The sequence below is a fragment of the Carcharodon carcharias genome, chromosome 9, assembly GCF_017639515.1.
Source record: "Carcharodon carcharias isolate sCarCar2 chromosome 9, sCarCar2.pri, whole genome shotgun sequence".
NCBI classification, from domain to species: Eukaryota; Metazoa; Chordata; class Chondrichthyes; order Lamniformes; family Lamnidae; genus Carcharodon; species Carcharodon carcharias.
Genome location: NC_054475.1, coordinates 151,886,817 through 151,906,397, shown reverse-complemented (window position 1 = coordinate 151,906,397; position 19,581 = coordinate 151,886,817). Strand labels below are relative to the sequence as shown.

At 42.0% G+C, this 19,581-nt stretch overlaps 1 protein-coding gene across 1 annotated transcript in view; it reads left to right on the top strand.

The window, feature by feature from the left end:
- Positions 1-19,274, top strand: part of LOC121282099 (beta-arrestin-1-like) — a 62,128-nt gene extending 42,854 nt beyond the window's left edge. Inside the window, exons 14-15 of the mRNA XM_041195563.1 lie at positions 1,857-1,909; positions 19,203-19,274. Of these exons, the coding sequence (XP_041051497.1) occupies positions 1,857-1,909; positions 19,203-19,219 (70 nt within the window). The 3' untranslated portion in view covers positions 19,220-19,274. The remainder of the gene's footprint in view (positions 1-1,856; positions 1,910-19,202) is intronic.
- Positions 19,275-19,581: the final 307 nt, after the last annotated feature.

The following is a 19,581-nucleotide window of genomic DNA, read 5'->3' as shown; positions in this document are numbered from 1 at the left end:
TTCATAGTGACAGAGCCACAGCTGAATTAACTGTTGGGGTTTAATTTTATACGCTCATGAGATATGTCCATCCATCATGGGCAAGGTGACCATGTTGCGCGTCCCTAATTCCCATTGAGAAGGTGGTGGGGAGCCATCTGGTTCAGGTACACCCACAGTGTTGTTAGGAAGCGAGTTCCAGGGATTTTACAACAGTGAAGGAACGGTGATAGATATCCAAGTAATAATGGTGTGAGGTTTGGAGGGGAACTTATAGTTGGTGGTGTTCCTATGCTTCTTCTGCCCTTGTCCTTCTAGGCAATAGAGATTGAAGATTTGGAGTGAAGGTGTTGCTGCAGTGCATCTTGTGGATGGTATACACTGCTGCCACTCTGTGCTAGTGGTGGAAGGAGTGAATGTTTAAGGTGGTGAATGGGTTGTCAATCAAGCAGGCTGCTTTGTCCTAGGCGGCTTCAAGCTTCTTAAGTGTTGCTGGAGCTGCACTCACCTAAGCAATTGGAGAGTATTCCATCACACTCCTGACTTGTGCCTTGTAGATGGTGGGCAGGTTTTGGGGAGTCAGGAGGTGAGTTACTCGCCTCAGTATTCCCAGCCTCTGACCTACCCTTGCAGCCATAGGCCCAAAATTTCTGGTCAGTGTCGGAGAGGGTGCGTCGGACACTGACTCCAATTTAATCTGCCCACTTATCATTTTAGGCTGGAGACTTTGCATCTTCCGCTGTAGACTCCAGCAGGGATGGAGGAGTGAACACAGTCAAGACGTAAATTCTCAGATGTAATTTCAGCGAATCAACAGCTCCTCTTCTTGCCATGAACTGAAGACACTCGCCTTAAGGCTGTCCTCAATTCATTGATTTACATTGTTTTAAATGGAAATGTCAACCTCTGAAATTGCATAGCCTCACCCACTGACAGTGTTAACACCACCACCCCCAACAGTGTTAATCCGCCCTCTCACAGCCCCAACAGTATTCACCCCACCCCCACCCTGAAATGTTTAGCACCCTCACTCATCTCTCATCAATGTTCACCTCCTCCCCCCCCCCAATATTGTTCGCCCCTCCCTCTTACCTCTGACAGTGTGCGCCCCACCCCTCACCTCAACACACGAAAATGCTCACCACCCTCACACTTCTTGACTACGCTGACTCTTCCAACATCGGCTGAACAGGAGCCAGCAAGGTGAGCCAGGAGATGGGGTGCAGGAGCAGATTAGCACTGATTAGGGCTGCTGGTAAGCCGGGGCAGGAAGGGGGGAATGGGTTGTGAGGGCAAAAACTGGCCCATGGGGGCAGGAGAAGGTGAGCACTATGTGGGGTGCTGAAGGGTGTGAGCATTGCCAGGGGGCCGGGGAGGGGTATGGAAGGTGAACATTGCCAGGACGGGGGTCAACATTATCAGAACAAGAGCTGAGCATTGCTGTGGGTTCTGGGTGCTTTGACACTCCAGCTGATTTACTTAGAGTTTCGCTGGTTTTCTACCTGCTATGAAAAATTCTGAAGTAAATCCGTGTAAACTCCAGGGTAAGTGTAGTGCAAACAGACCAAGCGTCTGTGGTTCTGGCCATCTGATCCTACTGTCACTGGAATCATAGAGCAGTCCAGGTAGGGTAAAACCGGCAATTGGAACAGCCCATTTCAATACTACAGGAGTCTGTATGTCAGGACTTCCTGAGGCTCATCAGCAATGTAAGTTGAATCAAAGACCTCACCACATATTGGAACATTTGGGCCATAGTATTTATATGACTGGTCCAGTTAAGCTTCTGGTCAAGATATATTTCAATCATTGACAATTCTGCTTATTATAATGTATTCTGCTTTTATGTAATGGAGTTTGTTTCTGTTATATTATAGTGAAGTTTCTGTGGAGATCCCCTTTTGTCTGATGCACCCTAAACCCTCTGAGGGTAAGTACTGTTTAGGTACTAGAATATTATTTTCATTTGAGCAGATCCCAATTCCAATACCAGGGCAAATTACAATCCCAGAAAGAGACCATTCAATCCATCCAGTACACACTGGCTGTCTGCAAGCGCAATTCAGCTCATCCACCCACCCCTTACATTTAATCCTTCAAATCTTTTCTCTTCGGGTAATTATTCAATTCCATTTTGAAAGCCATGATTGAATCTGCCTCCACCACACTCTCAGGTGGTACATTCCAGATCCTAATCACTCAATGCATAATAAAGTTTTTTCTCACATCGACTCTGTTTTTCTTTTTTGCTAATCGCCTTAAAGTGGTGTCTTCTGGGCCTCAACCCTTCCACCAATGGGGGCAGTTTCTCTCCATCTACTCTGTCCAGTCCCCTCATGATTTTGAGCATCTCCTCCATCAAATCTCCTCTCAACCTTCTCTTCTCTAAGGAGAATAACCCCAGACTCTCCAATCTATCCTCATAACTGAAGTCCCTCATCCCTGGAACCATTCTCATAAATCTATTCTGCATCCTCTTTAAAGACTTCACATCCTTTCTAAGTGCAGTGCTCACAATTGGACATAATACTCCAGTTGAGGCTGAACCAGTCTTTTCTAAAGACTCATCAAAACTTCCTTATTTTTGTACTCTTATGCTTCTATTTATAAAGCCTAAGATTGCATGTGCCTTTTTACCCCTTTTTCAATCTGCCCGACCACCATCAACAATTTGCACCCCCTTTAGAATTGCACCTTTTATTTTATATTGCCTCTCTTTGTTTTTCCTACCAAAATGTATCAGTTCGCATTTCTTTATGTTAAATTTCATCTGTCACATGTTCACTAATTCCATCAGCCTCTTGAAGTCTATCATTGGCCTTGTGACTATGAAACTCTTGGGACAGAAACAACCAGAGACAGCCATAATTAAAGCTGCACAAGCAAAATAAATGGTGTCCTTTTATTTATTTTGTTGCAGACCCCTCTGCTGGTACAAATGTGCATGGTAGCTTCAAGTGAACTTACATTGTAATTCTCAAAACACTACATCCCTCCTTTTAATAAATGAGCGATATAGTGTATTGCAATGATCTGCCTCCAAAGTGTAAACAATAAACTTAAGCATAACTTGAACACTCAACTTATTATTCAAACATTTGTATTAATTTACCAATGCACTCAGGAAAGATTTGTTCACCAACTGAAAATAGTTCACTTAGTAATATAATCACTTAAATATGTTGGATACTTCCTCTCACAGATAGGATATCATCTAACTTCAGGTGCAGTCCCATTTAACTCATGTTCTTCATCTGATGTTGATGTTGGAATCAGATTCAATGCTTACAAAAGGTGTTTTCAGTGCTTTGAAGAATGATGTGTGTTTTGCGATGATTTGTGAACCGCGCTTAGCAGTGATCAATGACCCTTTTGTGTTGGCTGGATGATATGATGTTTGCCTTCTACCATGCTTCACAAGCACTTTATTTCCTAGCTTTAGCAGTGTAGCTCTGAATTTCATGTTTTGCTCTGCATTTACTTTCAATCAATCCTTCTGTTCTTGATGATGTTCGTGTACATGTTGATCATTAGCTACATGGAGTAGCTCAGGAAGATGTGAGCTTTTAGGATGTGCAAAGATGAGTGTAGTTGGAGGCTTTCCAGTAGTTGAGTGCGAAGTTGCTCTGTAATTGTGAAGAAATTGATAGAGCTCTTAATTCCATGGCTTGCTGTCAGCTGTAGCTGTACTTTTTTCAAGATGCATATAAAGTCTCGACTTTTCCATTAGCTCTTGGCCAATGGGGTGTGATTATTCAATGAGTGAAGCCTAGATAGTTTGAAAATTTACTGAACTCATCACTGTTGAATGGAGATCCATTGTCACTTCTCACCATTTGAGAGACTCCAAACAAGGTGAAAATATGGTCAAGCTTTGGGATGACTGCTTTTGTTGAAGCAGACGTAACCATTTCCATTACAGAGAATCTGCTGTACTCGTCAGTGATAAGAAGCAGGTGTTCACTAGTGAATGAGTCCACAAAATCAGCACAAACTCAATCCATGATCCTGGAGGAGTTCAGGCATCTTGACAGGGTCATGAAGGTTTGGCATTGTGTTTGCTTGACATGGCAAATACTGATTGATTTTGTGCTCAACCATGGGGGTCAATCCCTGGGAGCCATACCCTTTCCCTAGAGAGTTGTTTGGTTTTGACAATTTCCTGATCACCTTCATGTGCTACACCTACAACCCATTCCCTCAATGATTGTGGAATGATAATATTGTTGCTGCGCAACACAAGATCAGATGTGATTGTAACAGTGAGCTCATTTTGAACATTGTGAAGACCTTGTAGTGGATGAGTGACCTTACTTGTAGATGCTCTTTCGATCACATCTTTCCGGTTTTGTGATTCCATAGCCATCATACATAATTGTATCCTCTTATCTTGTTTTAATTCGATTTTGATGTTAGCTAGTTTCAGTGACTTCAGCATCGCATTTTGGCTTACATAGACAAGATGTCCTTCAGCAGGTTTTTCCTCACAACTGGTAGGACTGACTGTTGGCAATGGATGTCAGAAAAGATAGTCCGCTCGGTTGATCTTGCCTGGCTGAAACTCAACATGGAACTAGTACCCTTGTATTCTGAGCATTGAGGTTTGCTATGTGGATTTTTGAACAAGCTAACTTGTGGTCTATGGTTGATTATGACTTCAAACTCACTTCCATACAAATAGAGATGAAAATGTAAGATACCCCGTGTGATTGAGAGCACTTCTTTCTCTGTTTGTGAATAACGTTGCTGTATGGGCGTTAGTGAATCTGCTTGCCATCACAATGATTAATGGGTTCCCTGCCTTGTCCTTTTTCATAAGAATTGCTCTTAAACCAATCAGGCGTGCATCCCCAACTAGCTAGGTGATTTTCTCAAGGCCAAAATAAACATTTGTGCAAATTTCTGAAAATCGTTGTTTGATCTGGTGTCCAGCCTGTTTGTGTGATGTAGTCCACTCCCATTTGGTGGTCTCTTTTGTCAGATCACGTAGGGGGGGGGAGCAGATAACGTGGCGAGGTCAGGGAGAAGTGACTACATAACGTAATGAGTCCTGGCAGACTCCACACTTCTTGTACGTTTGTAGGAATAACAGCATTTGCAGTGACTTCAACTTTCTTTGGATCAGGTAATACTCCTTCACCGCTGAACACATAAGTGAAGAATTTGACTCTGTTTTCGTTGAACAAGCATTTGTCTTTGTTCAAGGTGAGGTTACATTCTCTAATGCATTGTAGGCATGGTATGCCATGTCTCAAGTTCACTTTCAGTGCAACCATAGATGAGAATGTCACCACTGATTTTCCGCGTGCCTTCAAGCCCTTGAAGGACAAACTGAATCAAGTGCTGAAATACCTCAGCTGTTGAGTGGACTCCAAAGTTGAACCTCTTGGGCAGGATTTTGCCCCTGGAGGGGGTGCTCGGCAGGGGCGGGTGGGGGAAGTCAGGAAGCCGACCGCTGCCCTCGATCAGCACCGCACTGCGATTTGATGCGGGCGAGCCAATTAAGGCCCGCCCAGTGTGGGACGCGAGCGGCAGCGCTCGAAGCTGCCTGCGCGGGCAGGGGGGAGGAGGGCAAGCAGGCCCTAGCGCGAGCTTTGCGCATGCCCGCAAAAGAGCGCTTCAATCTCCCTGAGGCTTAGAGCTGCCTCAGAGAGATGAAGCACCATTTAACAAAAAATAAAGGAAATAAGATTGTCATAAAACATGTCCCCTCATATGACTTTGTCACATGAGCTGCGACATGTTTTTAATTCAAAAATAACATTTTTATTTGATGTTTATTTGCTTTAGGAAACCCCATCCCGCCCATGGATGAGGCTTCCTAAAAAGTATAAAGGCCGCTTGGCCTTTTCACCTGCCCGCCAACCGTTAGGTTGGACGTGCAGCATAAATTTGAATTTAATTTTTAGCTTCTTAATGACCTTCATAGGCCTTTTAATTGTCTGCGGGCGCACAGCCAACTCTAGCGTGCACCGGCCAAACAAAACATCACGAGAGTGCACAATGACATCGGGGTGCTCACCTGATGTCATCGCGCATCATTTTACGCTTGGGCAAGCGTAATATTCTGCCCCTTGTATCCAAAAAGTCCAATGTGATTGGAAGATATTGAAGATACTTCGATTCCTCCGCAAGCTTGATTTGATGGTAGCCAGCATTGAGGTCAAGTTGAGCAAAGTGTTTAGCACTATGCGCTATCTCTGCGATGTCATCAATCGGCGGTGATAAGCATCTAGCTTGTTGCCTGGCTTGGTTTGATAGCCACATATCAATGCAGATTCTAATCTGGCTCCCACTCCTGGGTTTCTTGATGACTTGTGTGGGTGAGACCCAAGGAGTAGGCTCATCCTCAATTTCCTCAATAGTGTCAAAGTCATGTAGACTCTGAAGTTCCTTCTAGGGCTGCGTCCTGACATGAAAAAGTATTCACCACCATTCATTCACTGCTGGGGGCACACTGGGGATTGCAACTTCCACGTAACACCTTTCAGTTTGCTGATACCCGTGAAGCGGTCAGCATAGAACTCGAAAATATTGTTGGCATGCATAGGAATCACATTTGTGATGGCAACCATGTGTTAGGTTTCCTAACAATTTCAGCTGAACTTCCCAGAGCCAGGCAGGACCAGTTACAATACCAGCTGCAGACAGTCAAGTCCACCCCAATTACCCTAGCTCCAGGCAATGGATTTGTAAAATTCGGGTTAGCTGAATTGATTAGTGCTTGACACCTGTTGCTGTGTGGAAGCTGATAATCATGTCGCCTTCTTCAGATATGGCATAAAATACAGCATTCATTCTGGTGTCTTTGAATAAGACTGGTTTCAAAAGTCCCAAGAATTTTCAGTGGTTTGTCACTGATGTAAGGGAAAATTTTTCGGATTCTTTGGATTGTGGAGAATGGAACAATCATGAAGTGTATTGAATGCTTTGTCTCCCATGACATCGACAGATGTCCCTGTATCTATGAGAGCATCTATGGCTGAGAGCCAATGGCCACTGTCACACATGACTGTTTGCTGTGTCGAAAAGAGAGCATCAAAGGACATTCAGGGGCATCCACCCCTACTTTTGCTACATTCTCTCACCTTTCTGTTGGCATTGGCCTTAGTAGTTGATTTTGCTGATGAATGACCAACACAAGCAAAGTGGTTGAGTTTTCAACAGGTTTCACACTGTTTGACAGAAGACACTCTGTCTGGTGTGGGTAAGTACCAACCACAGTGGAAACGTCATTTAGGTAAGTCACAATTCTGTTTGTGAGACTGTTATTGCTGCTTTGCAAGTGGTTTGCTGGCATGTGGGCATCTTTTTTTTTAAATTTCATGTCAAAGGCTAGTAGTTGTTGCCCATGAGTGGCTTGCTAGGCCATTTCAGAGAACAGTGAAGAGTGAACCACATTACTGTGAATCTGGTGTCACACCACATAGGAACAGCAGATTCCTTCCCTGAAGGGAACTAAGTGGATTTTTACAACAATTAATGATAGCTTCTTGGCACCTTTACTGAGACTGGCTTTCAATTCCAGATTTTTACTAATTAATTGTATTTCAATTCCACCAGCTGCCGTGATGAGGTTTGAACCCATGTTATGCAGGTTACTAATCAAATGACATTACCAAGCCACGGCCTCCCCCCAACAGCAATGATTGGTATTGACAGGAGTTTAACTTGGAGTGTGGCAGTTACTTCTGATAGCTTCAACTTCAGTTGCCAGTCTCTTCTCATACTGTCTCAGCCTCTCCTATTCCTTTATTCATTGTCCCTCTGAACTTTCTACAGTCGCATTGTGATATTGACCAGACATCAGTTCTGATCTTAATATCAATTCTGGGACTGATTACATGGCCAGTCCCATTGGAAAAGTACAAAGTAGAGTCCAAAATATAAATTAATTCAAACTGGACAAACATAGTAGGGGTAGTGATCTTGCTAATTCCAACAACTCTGCCAGCTTTCTGTCTTTCTCAAGTGCTTTTTGACATAGTTAGTTAGAGAGACAACATTCGGTTATTTGTGCTTTGATTTCTCATTTGCATTTCAACATTACCAAAGTAACATTTTGTTGCTAGTTGCCTCAAACCTGTGCAATATTGGTCAATTTTCTCATTTGCTTCAAATGAACAAAATATGCATCGCTATTTTCAAAACACTGGGCAGAATTTTGCCATCAGCAAACAGGGGGCGGGGCCCACTCGCCGATGCGTAAAATGACGCAGGATGACATCGGGCAGAACACCCAACATCATCCTGCTCCATTTAAATTTTCAGGAAGGCAGACCCGCAACAAAATCATTTGCGTGCCCGCCGACCTGTCAATGGCCAATTGAGGCCATTGACAGGATCATTTAAATGATTAAAGAACCTGCCCGTCCAATCTTAAGGTTAGTGGGCAGGCCAGGAGCCCCAGCGGCAACTAGAGAAAACAAGAAACCTCATCCACTGGCGAGATGAGGTTTCTTGCAGGGTTTTAAAAATTTTAATAAAGTTTTTATGTAAATTATGAACATGTCCCATCTCATGTGACATTGTCACGTGAGGGGAACATGTTAAGGAATTTTTTTTTTCTATTTGTAATATTTTTCAATGTGGAAGCGATCTCCCTGAGGCTGCACTTAGCCGCAGGGAGATGTGCGCTCTTTTGTGTGCATGTGCGAAAGAGCGCACTCTCGCTTTTAGGGAATCCCACACCCCCCCCCCCCCCACGCACAGGAAGCGCATAGCACCTCCTACAGGATGTCACACTGGGTGGGCCTCAAGCCGGCAGGGATCAGCTACCTGCCTGCCGGAGATTGATTCGGGCCCACCCGCCCGACAGGCAGAAAATTCTGCCCACTATACCAACTGCTCGCAATACCTCAAAGGTGTGTGTCATCTACAAGTTTTGAGGCTGTGCTTTCTACGCCAAGTCTAGGTCATTGATGGTATGATATGTGTGCTCTGCCCAAAAGACAAATACTTGGCTCAATGTTTGCTGATGCTTCAACCTGAGCCACTTTTTAATTTTTTTTTTAGTGGTGATTTGCTATTGCCTTCCACTTTCAGGGGTAGGGTGAAAAAATATGGCTCAAGTCTACCTCAGCTGGAGTAGGAATCAGTCTATGCCATTATCCTGAACCACACACTAGCCAATCAGCTAACTGAGCTAACTGGCCCCAGCATATTGAAATATATCAAGAAAAGTAGTGGTCCTAGCACTGACTCCTGGGATCAGTCCAAAAAACAACCATCCACCACTACTCTCTGTTTCCTGTCACTCCGCCAATTTCATATATATGCTGCTTTATTCCATGGGCTTTGACTTTGTTCATAAGCCTATTTAGGGCACTTTATCAGCACCTTTTGGAAGTCCGTATACACCCCATCAATCGCATTCCTGCCATCAGCTATCTCTCTGTGGCATCGTCAAGTTAGTTAAATGATTTGCCTTTGACAAATCCGCACTAACTTCCCTTAATTAATCCACATTTGTCCAAGTCTAATGTAATTTTGTCCAAGATTATCATCTCTAAACACTTTCCCACCACTGAGGCTAAACTCACTGGCCTGTATTTGCTGGGTTTATCTTTGCACACTTTTTTGAGCAAGGGTGTAAAGTTTGCAATTCTCAGCCCTCTGACACCATCCCCATATCTTGGCAGGATTGGAAGATAATGGCCAATTCCTCTGCAAATTTCTGCCCTTACTTCCCTCAGCATCCTTGGATGCATCTTTTCCAGTCCTGGTGACTTATCAACTTTAAGTACAGCCAACCTTTCTAGTACCTCCTCTTTATCATTTTTTAGCCCATCCTGTATCTCAGTTACCTCCTCTTTCACTGGGACTTTGGCAGCACATTCTTCCTTGGTAAACACAGACATGAAGTACTCATTTAGTACCTCAGCTATGTCCTATGCTTCCATGCATAGGTCCTCCTTTTGGTCCTTAATCGGCCCCACCTATTCTCTTGTTACATTTTCACTAGATATAAGCACATAAAAGACGTTTGGATTCCCCTATATGTTATATGTTATATGCCAGTCTCTTCTCATACTGTCTCAGCCTCTCCAATTCCTTTATTCATCGTCCCACTGAACTTTCTACAGTCACATTGTGTTATTGGCCTGACATCAGTTCTGATCTTAATATCAATTCTGGGACTGATCACAGGCCCAGTCCCATTGGAAAAGTACAAAGTAGAATCCAAAATATAAATTAATTCAAACTGGTCAAACGTAGAATCATCCAACTAAACCTAAATTTGGAAACAGATTTGAAATTCCAATTGAAAGCATCTACAGTGATGCACATTTTTTGGCTAACATAATTTGTTTGCAGATTGATTGACAAGATAAAAACATCAATTATTAATATACTTTCAAAACTGACCCAGTTACTTACAAGTCCAACATCTTGTGGCATGATATAATCCTATGCTTTCTAATGAATAGGAAAATGTTTCAGAACTGAATCCAAAGGTACTTGCTGACAATAAATGTCTAGTTTAATTAACTGACACTGCTCAGTGCCCTTGGTTTTATATTGTTTAGCTAATTTCTTATCCATTTTATCCCTTCCTCATTTTCCCTGGGATATTTCACTGTAGCTACAAATCTTTCCAAGATTAAGGTTTTGCCAAGTTCAAGACTGGGCAAGCTTGAGGACTGTACACAGCAATGGTTGGGATTGTGGTTTGTGTTCTGATATATCTTTGCCTCTGCTGAGGCGATGCTGACACATTGTGAAACACAGACTTTAGGAGGTAAAGCATAGACCTCTGAGGCTAGAAATTGGCAATAGCAGCAGGTGAATGCTTTCTCCTGATGGATTATAGTGATGAAGGCATTAAACCATGTATAAAATATATTAGTGAGCCAATTGATTAGACTGTGTCATTTGAATGTCATAAAACATGCTAAGTATCTTTTCACCAACATCATTAATAGTATTTTTTACCGTTAAGTTTTCAATTTACGTATTGGTATTTCTGGGTAAGTACTTAAAAATCAAACAGTTAAGTCCAAATGGGGAATGGTAACATCTTATTATATACTCTGAAAACCCAGATAGTCAACATCCACCATTTTGCTTTCATTATCTCTCATTCACAAACAGGATGTAAGAAAGTGCTTGTTGTCTGACAAGCGATCTTTACCTCACCTCTGACCTACAACCTCTTTCTCTGGGGGGTGATTTTAACACCACCCACCTGGCGAAAGCTGAGAGGATGGGCAGGTTACTTACCTGTCCTGGAACTGATGGTAGTTAGCAATTTGTGATTTTGACCTGCTCAGTAGAGCAGGCGGCAAGCACACCTGCCCAGAGATAGCAGGACCCTTTTTTACCGAAGCACATTGGAGCCCATTGAGACTGATTGCAATTTTGGGCCTGATCTTCAATCTGTGCAATGGGGTGGGTTTTGAGTGGGTTAAAATTAGGCCCTTCATTTCAGCAGCCTGAGGGAGAACTGTAATGAGTTTCCTCTCGGACCAATCTATCAGATCGTAACCAGAAGAGGCCCGAGGAGATTTTGTTGTTTTGCTTTGTGCAGTTAGGAGATGGCAGAGTACAGGCCCCATAAGGGAAGCTTAGACCTCTCTGCTGCAGATTCCCTCACCTCTGCCCTGCCCCTCTGCTTGCCATTCACGTGACCATTTATCGGACATTCCTGGCAACTTGGCCTTGGGAGGTGACATCCACTGTGAGATTTTCCACCATTTCCAGAAGACTTCCTAAATGTTTTTTCCGTCACACCACTGAAAACTGGCCCAGAGTTAAAAAAAAACAAACAATCCAGCTGCTAAAATGTTGCTTCTCTCCTTCTGGCTTGTTAGTATGACTTGAATTTTGAACTTTCACAATCTGACACATTTTTGCTCCTTCCTACATCCCAGACCATTTATCACAAAAGCAAAACACTGCAGACGTTGGAAATCTGAAATAAAAACAGAAAATGCAGGGAATACTCAGCAGGTCTTGCAGCATCTGTGCAGGGAGAAACAGAGTTCAAGTCTGTGACCTTTTGTTAGAACCATTCTGATAAAGCTCACAGACCTGAAACCTTAGCTCTATTTTCTTCCTCTCCACAGATGCTGCCATTTCCTAACCAGCTTATTCTTTCCCAAAGCTACAAAAGCTTGTTTCCTCCTTCCATTCCACAAAATATAGACTCTTAAAACTCCTGCTTAGCATCACTTGACCGTTCCACCTTCATTCATTTAATTTATCCTTCTATTATTTTTAAACTGGGTGGTGCCTGGATTATTGGGTCTTAATCCTAAACCTAGATTTCTAATTGAATGATCTTACATCTGCAAAGAATTCAAATGAATTTTGTTATCTTGGACTATCTGCAGCATCTGAATCTTATTCAGTCTAACCTCTCAGAAATGTCCCTTGGAGACTGAACAATTGGCCTACTCACATCAAAGTGTAAGTGACAAGGAGCTCAATTCAAGCTAGACAGAATAAGAATTCATTTCCCCTCCTGTTTTCAAAGTAATAGGAGGTGGGTCTACAAGTGGCATCTGTCTAGACAGAGAGTATCACAGTTGGATCTTCACCTTGGCATCCACATACCTCCTTGTTACCACAGGAATTACAGGACAATGGTCAGTAGCAAAACTGTCTCCCCTCTATCGTCTGGGGAACTGAAGTCAGTAATGACTCAGCTTCTTGATGCAGTCACAGTGTTGACCCAGGTTCAGCAGACTCAGCCCAGAGGAGATATATCACTTGGTATTCAGTATTGTTACTGACTGATAGCTCTGCCTCAGGAATGTTTGGTTTTGAATGCAGAGCGTTATAAATTTGACCTAATTTATGACATGTATGAAGTGCCCCATTGTCTATCATTTGTTAACCTGCTATTATCTACCTTTTCATTTCTTTCACTGCTTCAATTAAATTCCAGACAATGTCAGGTAAGCCTGTAATATATATATGAAGGATTGTTATTATGCGATATATAGAGTTCTATACCCATTGAAGAACAGCTATTGAGGCATAAATTTACTGTCAAAATAAAAGTGAGACTAATGGCAATCACCATTATAAATGTCTAAATAGTACATCAACTTCAGATGAGAGGAAGAGGCAAGGTTATACTTGAATATACAAAATTTCCTGTCCCAGCTCAACCATTACATTTGTGAAAACTATTGCACTGTCTACCTCCCCATTGTAATGGAGTGAAGCTGCTATAAATGAATGTAAAGTCTTGTCCATTTTTATCTAAGTATGCTTTTAACAATGCTATATGTGTTAATTGCTGCCACTCAACCTCTTTGTGGATTCTCATTCCTTCAGGTTTTAATTGTTGCTGAAGATTTTTAAAAATGTAAAATTTAAAATGAAAAAAAGCTGCTTTAATTTTCTTTTCTGTTTCTTTTCCTCTCTTTTTTTTATTCCAATCTTTCTTAGCCTCTTTATTTCTCTTTCTGTTTTGGCTTTGCATTCATCCACTTTAATTTACACTTCCTTCTCAGTCATTGCACTGTTAATATTACAATCTTCAATTTGATTGGTTATGGAGACATAGAGTTGGTTGTCCTGTTCACTCAGGTCCCAGATACTGCAGTTTCCCTCACTGCAGTGTTATCAGTTCACACTTTCTGCCACTGGCTACACAAAAATTGAAAAACCTAAATGTATAAGGGCAAGTCTGACTAATGGTAGATACTGTTAGATGCCCTGCCAAAGCAAATTATGGCTCATTGTGTTGTGAATCTACTCCACCAATGTTGATGCTAATGTGGAGGAGGTATTTTTTCATAAGAAAAATAACATTCAATATTCCATATAAATACAGTATTAGTGTGTATCTCCTTTTAAAAAATGACACATGTACATAGCACCTTGCACAACCTCAGGGCATCTCAAGTGCTTTGCAGCCAATGAAGCGCTTTTGAAGTGTATTCACTGTTGTAATTTGGGAAACATGACAGCCATTTTTTTTTACACAGCAAGATCCACAAACAGCAATAAGATAATCACCAAGAATTTTTTATTTTAGCAATGTAAACTAGGAGATAAATATTGTCCAGGACACCAGGGAAAACTTCGAAGCCCTTCCTCAAATGCTGCCATGGTATATTTTATGTCCAACTGAGAGAACAGGCGACTTAACACCTTATCTGAGAGTTAGCATCTGTGACAGTGCACCATTCCCTGAGTACTGGACTGAATTGTCAGCCTGGATTAAGTGCTCAAGTTATACTGCTGCAAGATATAATTGCCTGATGCTCTTGAAATGAGTGGTGGGTTCAGTTAAATGTAAATATTGTAGTTCGTTTGACGGACAGATTCATTCACAAACTGGATGCATTGCAGAGTAGCATACTCTTGGAGAGAGTGAAACATGTATCAATTTAGAGAGGTAGCCATGTATCGGAGGTACAGAACCAGAGGGGAGATAGGGAGAATTTTTTGAGGCAGCAAATTATTACGATGTGGTATGCACTGCCCAAAAATCTGATGGAAGCAGATTCAATAGTAACTTTCAAAAAGAATTTGGATAATACTTGATAAGGAAAAAAATGCAGGGTTATGAAGAAAGAACAGGTGATTGGAACTACAAAACAAAAACAAAAATACCTGGAAAAACTCAGCAGGTCTGGCAGCATCTGCGGAGAAGAGCACAGTTGACGTTTCGAGTCTGAATGACCCTTCAACAGAATCTGTTGAAGGGTCATTCGGACTCGAAACGTTAACTGTGTTCCTCTCCGCAGATGCTGCCAGACCTGCTGAGTTTTTCCAGGTATTTTTGTTTTTGTTTTGGATTTCCAGCATCCGCAGTTTTTTGCTTTTATCTTGGTGATTGGAACTAATTGGATAGCTCTTCCAAAGAGCCAGCACAACCACAATGGGCTGAATGGCCTGTTTCTGTACTTATCATTTTATTTCCAGATACCCTGCTTACCAAATTGACATGTATTGGTCATGTCTGTACTATTGTCCTGTCTCTCTCTCTCTCTCTATTGTCCTGTCTCTCCCTCTCTCTCTCTGACCCCGCAAGTTATACTGCACTCCACACATTGCCTGATCTTCTCCATCACTCCATCTGGGCCCAACATACTTACACTGCAATGCCTTTTCCCTTTTGTTACTCCATTCCAGTATATCTGTGGCAGTTTTAGCCCAGTGATTTTATGCTGGTCTGGTTTCTATTTTGTTCCACTACTCCTACATTTTGCTTAATAGGATAATGAATATGTGCCAAGCCCACATATGTGCAGTACTAAAAGCAAAGGCTTTTGATTTAACATGTAAAGATGGTGGATTTCAAAGTGCAGACCCCATTAACTGTGAGTACAAATGGGAAAATATTGTTAATTGTGGCTGTGGTTTTCTGAGCCTGGGCTGGTACTGGTTTAGACTGATTCCTGTCACCATACTCTGAACCTGTTCTCATGTTAAACACAACTAGCCCAGGCCATGTACAGCTCACATCCCAGTCTTTTAATTACAACAGAATTCTCTGTTTGGATCAAAAAGTCCATTAGCTGCCAAAGCTATTCTCCTCCACATGGCTTTCTAATCTTGAGTAATTGTCTTGCTCTCTCAGTTACCCTTCTTTGAATATCACAGGCTTGATGCTTTGCAAAGGCTTGTCCTCAGTGCAGCTCTCTTACTAAAGGCTACTAAATTTGTATCTGACATTTGAGAGAGCACAGCTGAGGATTGTCCTTTCCAATGCCTCAAGGCCCTAAAATTCACGTGGGAGAATTATGCAAGTGCAGAAAAGAAACTCCCATCCCACTTCAACCCCACATAAGTCTTCAAATTCTTTTTTTTTCAAAGCATATTTTCAACATGGTGCCCACGCATTTTGCTCAGTTATTTTTGTGGCAATTGTTGGATTGTGAAAAATAAACAACTCAATTGAAATTGGTACTTTTTGTTATAGTTCTTTAGTTTACATTTAATCATTGGATACTTAATGGATATTTGCTTATTTGAACCAATACGAATTATTGACTGCATGGGGTGTTATGCCCCCTAAGATGTGACATTTCTAAGCCCACACTTTCATGTATGATGTCTTGGAAAGTGAGATATTATAGATGCACATCAGGTGGAAGGAATTTAGTTATGATGAGGGAAAGTACAAAGAATTCCTGTGCAAAACAGGTATTGAAAATTTGTGCTCCCATCCCACCTTTTCCATAATAAATTCCCATGTCTGCATTAGTAACAGAAATTACATGTATAAACACGTGACCCTGTAATTGCATTGCCCCTGCCCCCACCCCAACCAACCCCCACCCCCAACTGCTAGTGACGGTGCTGCAGAGTCTCCACCGTGGGGAGTGTGTGTTTACAGTGTGACAAGTTTATATTGCCAGGTGCATGTGGATGTAAAACTTGATAGTGGAAATACTGTATAAAAAGGAGAAATATAAAATCAGACTTAAGGTCGTTTGCATAAACTAGCCCAATTATCCAGGGGCCTTGCTTTATCTGAAGCCCACATTTGGCTTCTCATGTGAAATCCCGCAGGGCATTTACTAACATAAAATAGAATAATGGTACACCCAGCTTTGCCAAACCTTAAATCTCGCACTCAATTTTCTGTCCCCCAGTTCATAGGAAAATAAGAAACAAAGGGCACAAAGTACTGGGGCCAGAGTGCAGTTGGGGAATTGCAGTTGATGTGGTGTTCATGGACTTTGAGAAAATCTTTGACAATATATCACAGGAGATTATTGGAAATTAGGGGGAAGAGTGGCTGGATTGAAAATTGATTAGAAAGGATAAGCAGAGAGTAGGAGCAAAGGGCTCCTCCTCAAACTGATTTGAGGTAGGTGGCAGGTCCCACAGGCTTCTGGTCTGGAACTCCTTTTGTTCACCGTGTACATCAATGCTTTGGTTAAAGAGATAAAGGGTGTTAACATTTGCAGACAATACTAAAATAAGAGGCATGATAAATTATTCCCAGGACCAACAGTTGTTGCAAGGGGATATTGGCAAAATGGCTGATGGACAGAACAATGGCATTTGGTAATTAACATCAGAAAATGTGGGGCGGTACATTTTTGCTGAAAAAAAGTAAAAATTATACTATAATGAAAAGAATTTTGGGGATGTGGAAGAGCAAAGGGATTCAGATCTAGATTCATTAGAAAATAAAAACACCTCCTTAAGGGAACAAAACTACTTAAATAGCCCAGCACAATACTAGGCTTTATAGCAAGACGTATAGAATATAAAAGTTGCCATGTAATGGTGAATCTATATATATGAAATCTTAGTAGGGCAACTTGAATATTGGGTGCAGTTTTGGACTCATTCCTATAGGGTGTGTAATGAAGCGATAGGAAGGGTGCAATGCAGATTCACTACGATTCTTCCTCATTCGAGGAAATACAGATACAAAGAAAACCTTGAAAACTTGGGGCTCCTTTCATTCGGGGTTATGCAGGGAATGGGCAGAGTTGTTAAAATTATGAAGAGATGAGACAGTGTAGATAGAAACAGACTGTTTCCAGGGTTGGTGACTCCAGGACAAGCATATATAGAAAATAGATCCAATGAAGAGATTTAGGACAGAAAGCCAGATAAGTGCTTTTTACAGTCGTGTTTCAGATTATTCAGGTTCAGAATTGTAGTTGAACACTAATGATGTAATATGAGTCCAGTCTGCATGACCCCACGTCCTATCCTGCAGTGGAGGGTGTCATTGCTTCTATCTTCACTGCCCAACCCTGCCTGCCCCCAGTCTTCATTATCACCGAGTTGCTCTCCTTGCATTATATATTTTATATTAGTTAATATCTGCTTGTTTGATCAATGTGTTGAAAATTAAAATTATTAATACATTTAGTTTTGCTAAGAAAGTCAAACATTTCACCCGGGGCTCTGATCGTCAGTCTAAAAGTTGCAAGCAAGCAAGCTTCAGACTTCTAATTCACCACAAAAACGGACATACAGCTAAAATTTCCTGGGGAAGAATTTTCCCGCTGGCGAGCAGGGGCGGGGCCCGCTCGCCGATGCGTAAAATGACGCGCGGTGACATTGAGCGGGAGTCCCGACGTCACCATGCATTATTTAGATGGTCAGTTCAGTGGGTGCGCAGCTGCATCAGCTGCACACCCACTGAGCTGTCAAAGGCCTATTAAAGCCATTAAGAAAGTAATTAAAGTTGTTAAGAATGCTGCCCGTCCAACCTTAAGGGGAAAAGCCTAGGGGGCCTTCGCATTTTTCATGAAACCTCATCCACGGGCGGGATGAGGTTTCATGAAGGGTTTATTAATTAAATGAAAATCTTTGAAAAAAATTAATGGAATGTCCCAGCTCATGTGACAGTTTCACACGAGGGGACATGCCCTTAAAATTTTTTTTCACCTTCATTAAATTTTCCAGAACCTAAACTAATCTCCCTGAGGCGCAGAGATTTCTGCGCTCTATCACACGCATGCTCACTCCTACTCTCCGCTTATCCTTGCTAATCAATTTTCAATCCAGCCACTCTTCCCCCTAATTTCCAATAATCTCCTGCGATATATTGTCAAAGATTTTCTCAAAGTTCATGAACACCACATCGACTGCAATTCCCCAACTGCACTCTGGCCCCAGTATTTTGTGCCGTTTGTTTCTTATTTTTCCATGAAGTGGGATACAGAAAATTGGCCCTGCCCACGTAAAATGGCAGCACGCACCCAATCGGGGGCGCCCATCCAGCTTGTGCCCGCCCCCACACATCCCCTCCTCCCCCCAGCAATGGGGTGAAAATTCAGCCCCTGGACTCCCACAAGAATGTTTTGCGCAATGGCATTAAAGGAACAGGCCAGACTCCAGGCAGCTAAGCATCATGGCCATGTTCCAGCCTTCAGGCTACCAATGAGCAACAACACTGGAGATATGTTAATGAAGCTTTGAAAATAAGCAGGAGTTACCATTTGTATTGTGATAACATTGAATATTTGGTGGTTTCCTGCTGTTCACAAGCAAGTTAAAATGTCGCAGAACTCTTTTGTCCCTTTAAAATATGGCAGTTAAAAAAAACTTGTTCAACATAGGAACAGAAGTAGGCTATTCCAACTTGAGCCTGTTCCACCAAAATTAGGCCACAACCAGGACAGGTACCATATTTAGAGCTACACCAAGTTTTCGTGATACGCCAGCAGCAACCATGGAAACCAACTTGAAGCTGCGTTGGAAGAGGATGAAAACTTGTGTTTTCATCTATTGTCCATTCAAAGAAAGAAGCAAAATACTGACAATCTCTTTCCTGATTTCCCTAGCGCTGAAGACATTGTGATTGAGGAGTTCAATCGCCAAAAGATTGATGGAGAAAAAGACGATGAAGATGAAGAAAAAGCAGCCACGGAAGGAGAGAAATAAATGCGGCAAAACAGATGCACAGCAGAGAGGAGGTCATAGATTCATTCATAGTTGTGCAATGCTAAATCAGACACTTAAAAAAAAATAAACAGAACCTTTCCTTCCTATCAAAGGAAGTAATCATTTCAGGGTTGTCATCCATCCAGCTTTAAATTAGACAGTCTGGGCTTTGACTATGCCATTGGGAAATTTCTGAAACATATAGCAGGCATCCTGCATCACTAGCTAAGAAGACATATTGGAAAATTGAGCTAATCTTACACACAATTTTCCAAGCAT